Below are 7,579 nucleotides of genomic sequence, written 5' to 3'. Positions count from 1 at the left end.
GGAGAAGGGGACGACAGAGGATGAGATGGCTGGATGGCATCACTGACTCGATGGACGTGAGTCTCAGTGAACTCTGGGAGTTGGTGATGGACAGGGAGGCCTGGCGTGCTGCGATTCATGGGGTCGCAAAGAGTCGGACACGACTGAGCGACTGAACTGAATTGAACATATTGTACAGCACAGGGAAATACAGTCATTACTCTGTAGACTTTAAATGGAGTATAAACTATAAAACTGTTGAGTCTCTATGTTGTACACCTGAAACTAATAACATAAATTAACCATTCAATTTAAAAAATTTTAATAAAAGTTTTCTTTTCATATGCTTTGCAATGATAAGTTAGAAACCCTAGACTAGCCAGTCCAACAGAAATATAATGCAAGTCAGAATTTTCTAGTAATCCCATTTAAAAATAAACAACTGAAATTAATTTAATAGAATTAAGTAGAATTCTATTTAACTCAAAATATCCAATATTATAAAATAATAAAAATCATTTCTAAATGTAATATTTTTAAAACTTATATTTTACATTTTTTTTGTAATAAGTCTTGAAAATCCATTATGTATTTTCCATTTACAGAATATCTCAAACAGACTAGCCAAATATGACTAGTGGCTAACAAATTGGACAGAGCAGCCTTATACCATTCACACCTCTGATAAATTACTTGCTCTTTTCCTTCCTTTAAAAACTCACAGAAAAAGCTTTAAATGTTCTCTGTAGCAAACAAAGCAATCATGAGGGACAGGGAATATATTCAGTATGTGCTATATGCTAAGTTGCTTCAGTCAGTCTGATTCTGTGCAATCCTATGAACTGCAGACTAGCAGGCTCCTCTGTCCATGGGATTCTCCAGACAAGAATACTGGAGTGGGTTGCCATTTCCTTATTCAGGGGATCTTCCTGACCCAGGGATTGAACCCACATCTCTTAAGTCTCCTGCAATGGCAGGCAGGTTCTTTACTACTAGCACCACCTGGGTACCCCTATACACAACTGAAAAATAAAAGTATGTTAAATAATACCTTCTTAGTTCATTCATGACTTTAAAAGCTTTCTTCATATGCCAAGGATTCACTGTCACCGGGCAGTGTTTTTCAGTATTATCATCTTTTGAATCGAGAGACTTCTGATGACCCTGATTTGTGCATCTGTTCGTAAGAGAAAATAACAAAACACAGAAAAAGATCTTATTAAAGATAGTTTAGTTCAGACTTATCAGGTTACAAGAGATACAATGATCACACCTCTCCCCCACTTACTCAGAGGAAGTCTCACAGTATATTCCAACATAGGACTAAACGACAATTCAGAACACTTTCTGATGGTCACTATGATTTTAACAAAAAAAGTAGGTAATTACCTCCCTGGTGTCAAAACTCTCTCAAAGATGAGCACAGAAAATTCAGTAAAATGGTTCGGCAGATACCTTCAAAAGAAATGCTGAGAAATGATCTTCCCTGTTGGAAATTAACCTGCTTTTTACATTCTGCAGTAGGCCTATTTACAAACCAAGACAGGAACTGGTTCATATTTTATACATACTTCAGAAGCTTAGAATCTGAACTGAACTTTGTTCTCTATTGCAAGGTTATTTACCACATGTATTTCACACCTACTTTAATTCTTTACTGAGTATTAACTTATAGGCAGGCTTTGTACTCTATTTTGTTTCTTTAATCCTCATAACTCTGTAAGCTAATTACTATTATCACCAAAAAACATAAAAAGAGACTGAGGCAGAAAATAATTTGTGCAACTTGGTAAATGGTAGAGTTGGATAAGAGTGTGGCCAGTTTGACTCTCAAGTCCATTCTTTTCACTAATGTTAGATACCATTTCCTGCATTAAGCAGTGGATAGTTAATTCCACAGTTATATGGAATTTGTTAAGAGTACAAAGCTATTAGTATGGCTGTGTAAATTATTATTTCAAGATCTGGGAACCAAAAAAATTAACAAATAAAATCAGGGTGCCATTGTGGGGAGGGTTAACCACATATGGGCAGACACAAGGAACTTTTTGAGATGGTTGCACAGCTCTAGAAATTTACTAACAATTATAATGGCTGAATTTTACAGTATGTAAATTATACCTTAATACAGCTATTAAATAAAAAAATTAGGATACTAAATTAAGCCCAAAAAAATACATTCTTGTATATACATCACACACAGAACAAAAGGCAAACATCATTAGTATTGCACCATTTCTCTTCATGCCACTTCTTTTCCTAACGATAACTCATTCTTTAAATATTATTTTATTACTTCAGCATCTAATTTTTGGCACTATGCACCGAGCACTATTCTAGGCACTAGGCCCTAGGAACCTTTCAATAAACAAAACAAAAATTCCTGTCTTCATGGAATTTGTAGCTGGGGGCGGGGCGGGGGGGTGGGGTGGTGGGATAATTATATACACAACAGACCAGTAAACAGCATGTTAGAAATAAGAACTATGGAAAAAAGAAAATGTGTCAGGTAAAGAGAGTCAGGAATATGGGGGTGATGGAACTTATAGTATTAAACAGGGTGATCAGGGCAGGCTGAATTGAGAACTGAGATTAGAACAAGGACCAGGAGGTGGGAAATGGCCAAGACGGAAGAAATAACTCCAGCACAAAGGCCACTATGCACCTCATGTGTTCCAGGATGTGAGAGCAGGGCTAGAGAATGGAGCCCAGATTGTGTGTCTACTCCAAGGCCTCGTATATGTGTGTGTGTGTCTACTCCGAGGCCTCATATATGTGTATGTGTGTGTGTGTCTACTCTGAGGCCTCATGTATGTGTGTGAACACACAGAGGGATGAGTTACACCTGGTCTAAGAGAAACAGCTAGTAAGTCTAGAAGCCAAGAGAGAAAGAACATCTAGATCTGACAGAGGAAAGCGGGAACACTCCTAATAGTATGAGACTATTCTCATAATACCATTTCTACCACTACTTCATTAAGAAAACAGTAGGAAAAGGGAAAATTATGTAGATACGTACAACCTACACAAACTTTCTTACCATGTAACACTGAATACCCACATACGTAGCAAGTTGACGATATTTATATTTGCTTCAAGTTTAATTACTTAAGCTTACAACAGAGGGAAAATACAATATTGAAGACTGGCAAAACTATCACATAAGGCCTTTCAATGCTCACAATGGAAACAAAAGCAACTCTGCCATACAAAAAATATCATTAAGAGTCATGAGTATTTATATTTGCTAAGAAATTGGAATTAAAACTTACTGCATTAAAGAATTCACTTTAAGACAGATACCATTCAACAACCAATGTCTATATTGCTGTTTTCTTAAAGCTATTTTTAGCTCTTGCTTTTCTAATGTACTCCAGAAACTCTGCAAAGAAAAGATTCTATTCAAAACCTTAAAGGAATAACACTGCTTCTTTTAAGTATTGTCTGTATTGAAAGTCCCTTTCAAATGAAGAACCCTGCCAGAGGTCTACATTTCTGACACTAAACTCCTTTCCACAATTTTCTAATTCCTATTTGATTTTGTGTCAGATGGTCTCTGGTTCAGAAGCAGAACTGAGTAACAGAAAACAACACAACATGTCTAAAACTACAAATGCAGAAGAGGAACGTCCACTAGGAAGCAGTCAAACAGGAGGGAAAGGTTTACCTTTTAAGTTACATTATAAGTGCAGTTGGAGTAGGAAATAACAACCCATTCCAGTATTCTTGCCTGGAAAATTTCCATGGACAGAGGAGCCTGGCAGGCTACAGTCAGTTCAGTTCAGTTGCTCAGTCGTGTCCGACTCTTTGCGACCCCATGAATTGCAGCACGCCAGGCTTCCCTGTCCATCACCAACTCCCAGAGTTCACTCAAACTCATGTCCATGGAGTCAGTGATGCCATCCAGCCATCTCATCCTCTGTCGTCCCCTTGTCCTCCTGCCCCCAATCCCTCCCAGCATGAGAGTTTTTTCCAATGAGTCAACTCTTCACATGAGGTGGCCAAAGTACTAGAGTTTCAGCTTTAGCATCATTCCTTCCAAAGAAATCCCAGGGCTGATCTACTTTAGAATGGACTGGTTGGATCTCCTTGCAGTCCAAGGGACTCTCAAGAGTCTTCTCCAACACCACAGTTCAAAAGCATCAAATCTTCGGCGCTCAGCTTTCTTCACAGTTCAACTCTCACATCCATACATGACCACTGGAAAAACCGTAGCCTTGACTAGACGGACATTTGTTGGCAAAGTAATGTCTCTGCTTTTCAATATGCTATCTAGGTTGGTTATAACTTTCCTTCCAAGGAGTAAGGGTCTTTTAATTTCATTGCTGCCGTCGACATCTGCAGTGATTTTGGAGCCCAAAAAAATAAAGTCAATGGGGTCACAAAGAATCGGACACAACTGAGCACACACACACAGAAGTGCAGTTACACCTTCTCCTTGCTTCCCTTGAGAAGCAAAGTGCTAACCTTTTCTAGAAAAGCTCCTCACTATGAAAACCTTTAAAGTATCTAAAGGAGATACTTTCTGAAAGTTCTTTCACTTTTAAGTCTTTCCCCCAACTCTACATCCCATAACCAGTGTTAAAATTACCCAGCAGCCTGTTGTTACAACACATACTCTACAGTTGTTGAGGTCTCAAGGGTTTGGATCCCAGAACACTTCTAACAGGCAATCCTGAAGCCTTCCTTCCATGACTAACTTTTCTACAAACTCCCAGTTGTAGGCAAGCTTGGCTTCTCAGACCACCTTTCTAGCTCTGCTTAAGAACATACTACTACTAATAACTGATTCTCAGAGAGGAAGCCAATAAAGACTTTATATGGGTTGTCTTCTTCAAACAGTCAGGATTCCACAATCAAACAAAGGTTTAAGCCTACTGCAAAAATTTTGAGGAAATCTGTGAAATAACATAGTTTCCTTAGATGCATATTATTTGTTCTGGAATAGCACTTTCCAGGGAGAAGGAAATGGCAACCCACTCCAGTATTCTTGCCTGGAGAATCCCATGGACAGATGAGCCTGGTGGGCTGTTGTCCATAGAGTCGCACAGAATCGGACATGACTGAAGTGACTTAGCGGCAGCAGCAGCATTTTCCAATGGAGGATGGAGGGGATAGAAGGACTACATGACCCAGGCAATTTTTCTAAACTACACATAATCACCCTTCTTCCTGTGAAGATTCAGGCAAGTCCCTTTTACAGGTCTAAGTATACCAGAATGACAGCATCTCCAGGAATAGAGGTGAAAGGCAGCTATGTATAATTAAAAAAAAGGGGGTGGGGGGAGTGATGTAATATGCTCCACCACCCACTTACCTCCTACCACAGGACAATCATCTCAGATTGAGAACAAACACATTAGGAAACAGTGGTTGTTTACGCTTTCAAGGTTTTCTTGGTGGAAATAAGTCTGTAAGTCATGTGAGTGATGCAGCTGAAAAATTTAACAGTGGACCAGACATTTTCACATTCAAGACAAACATTCAGCTCCTGGGTGGCCACTATCTTTGCTCTTTCCTTTGCCTGTTCGCCTCAAAAGCTGCAAGATTCCCCTGCCTGCAATGTCACCCACCATTACTCACAAATTTCTGCCAAGTTCACGTCAGAAGCTGTTGTTTTCAAAGTCACCATCCGTGATGTACCGCTATGAAGTTTGTCCATTACTTTATATCTCTTCTATTTTCTCTGCTGTCTTCTAAGTACACTTGGATTCAGAAGCTGATTACCGTAAGAACACTGCTCCCATAACAAGTCCAGGATATGAGAAGTAGAGACGCAACCGTAACTCTCATTTTAACATATGTTATGCCACCTATAGTTTCCCAACAAAATACCCTCACATCCTTCACCTCACCCAAATAAACACCATGTTACTTAGAGGCTGTAAAAGTGGAAGGCCTTCTCCACCGGAAACATTTTGGTTTGTGGTAGAGTTGTGCTTTCAGATTTTGCAATTAGGTACAGGCAAAAAAACATGCTCTGCAAATTTCCTTCAAGTGCTTAGAATTTAAACTTTTATTAGGGACACACCCAGCAGACTATCCATAATCTATGAACATATGCTTGTATTACCAAATAATGTTAACATCTGCCCTACAGACATCTAAGAACTTGAGTTAGACCTTCAGGACGGAGACTTTTAGAACTGATTATGAAGCATCATGTGATTAAAAAACACCTCCCATCCAGCCACAGAACACCTTACAGACGTCATAACAAAGGCACTGAATACATTAGCATAGTAGATACACTGCTAAAAGTTATATTTCCAATTTCCCAGAGGAAGAAAGAAAAAGTCTAGAAAAGCTGACAATGCCCAATTTTACTAAAATGGCTTACCACTTAAAGCAAAGTGCTGACCCTTCTGGAGGACAGAATGGAGGCTTACACACCGCCCTGTATTCCCCCAGGATGTGGTGTGCAAAACACCCACATGATGTGAATGGGACTCTTAGGTGGAGAGGTGAAGGAAGCTCTCAGATCAAATGACAGGAAGAGCTGTAAAATGCGCTGCTTCAGTTCAACCTTGCTCCCTCTCCCACTTTCCCTCTTACCTACATGACAAACAAGAGAACAAGCAAGCACTTTTTGTCCCTGACAGTGACTACTACCAGAAAAGTGACCAGGGTAAAAAGCCCTGCCTTCTGCAAGATCAGTCTTATTTTAAATAATATATTAAAAACAACTAACAAAGTTACTGTCAGAGTGGCATATATGTGAGATACTAAAATTGGGAGGAGTTTGATGATCCATTTCAAACATTTCCATGTCTTTTATCACTCATATTTCTGACCTATCTTTTGCGATGTTTCTCATTACCATCACTTGGTTGGTAAGAGGGCAGCAATATGATTTGGCAATTCAGTTGACTGGGCTACATTTTCCAACATTTGACTGAAAAGGCACTAGAAGAGGAGCAACATCAGCTGGAAAACATGAACCACAGTCCTGGCCTGTGCCAGATACTAACCAAGTGACCTTGGATTAGTCACTTAGCCTCTCTGGGCTTTAGACTGTGTACTTAAAAATAAGGTTTTGTTATTCTACAAATCTGTCTAGTAAACATCATATGGAAGTCGAAGATAGTAATACCTCACCTATAAGCCTCAGGGAGCCATAATAAACACTAAACACTATGTGAAAATAAATACATAGTTAAGAAAAATGTTGGGGTTAGAAACTAAACTAAGCATGAGATATATTTTTAAGAATTTTCTTGGCCTTCCTCATTCTTAATTGTAACACTAAATTAAAACTTACTGACAATACTCCAAACCACACCACCACTATTAATAAATCAAGCAGGGAGGCACTGCCTAGACACCCACTAATGCCCTATACTAGGCAGAGTGAGAAATACAAAAGATGCCAAACACAGATGCCTTCTCCAGTTACCAGCTAAGACAGGAGACACTTCAGAAACCACCAGAAAACAGCACGAAGTCAGTACACAAGTGCAAGATTATGGGCTACCAATTATAAACAGTATAGGAATTGCAAAGAGGAGCTACAATGAGCTGGAGTAAACATGGAAGACTTTGTGAACGGGACAGGACTCCACCTGGGCCTTCAGTTCAGTTCAGTCGCTCAGTCGTGTCT

At 39.3% G+C, this 7,579-nt stretch overlaps 1 protein-coding gene across 3 annotated transcripts in view; it reads right to left on the bottom strand.

Annotated features, from left to right (window-relative positions):
* The window catches only part of KLHL2 (kelch-like family member 2), a 164,774-nt gene extending 158,178 nt beyond the window's left edge, over window positions 1-6,596 (bottom strand). The window contains exons 1-2 of one of the 3 annotated variants that reach the window (XM_010838661.1): window positions 5,563-6,596; window positions 1,031-1,156 (exon numbers count right to left, since the gene is read on the bottom strand). In XM_010838661.1, the coding sequence (XP_010836963.1) occupies window positions 1,031-1,068 (38 nt within the window). In that variant the 5' untranslated portion in view covers window positions 1,069-1,156; window positions 5,563-6,596. Of the gene's footprint in view, window positions 1-1,030; window positions 1,582-5,562 lie in introns of those variants that run through there. The other 2 variants (XM_010838662.1, XM_010838663.1) reach the window with 2 other exon arrangements.
* Between the last annotated feature and the right edge of the window lie 983 nt (window positions 6,597-7,579).

The sequence above is a fragment of the Bison bison genome, unplaced genomic scaffold (assembly GCF_000754665.1).
Source record: "Bison bison bison isolate TAMUID 2011002044 unplaced genomic scaffold, Bison_UMD1.0 scf7180017864103, whole genome shotgun sequence".
Lineage (NCBI taxonomy): Eukaryota > Metazoa > Chordata > Mammalia > Artiodactyla > Bovidae > Bison > Bison bison.
This window is presented reverse-complemented; position numbering and strand designations above follow the sequence as displayed.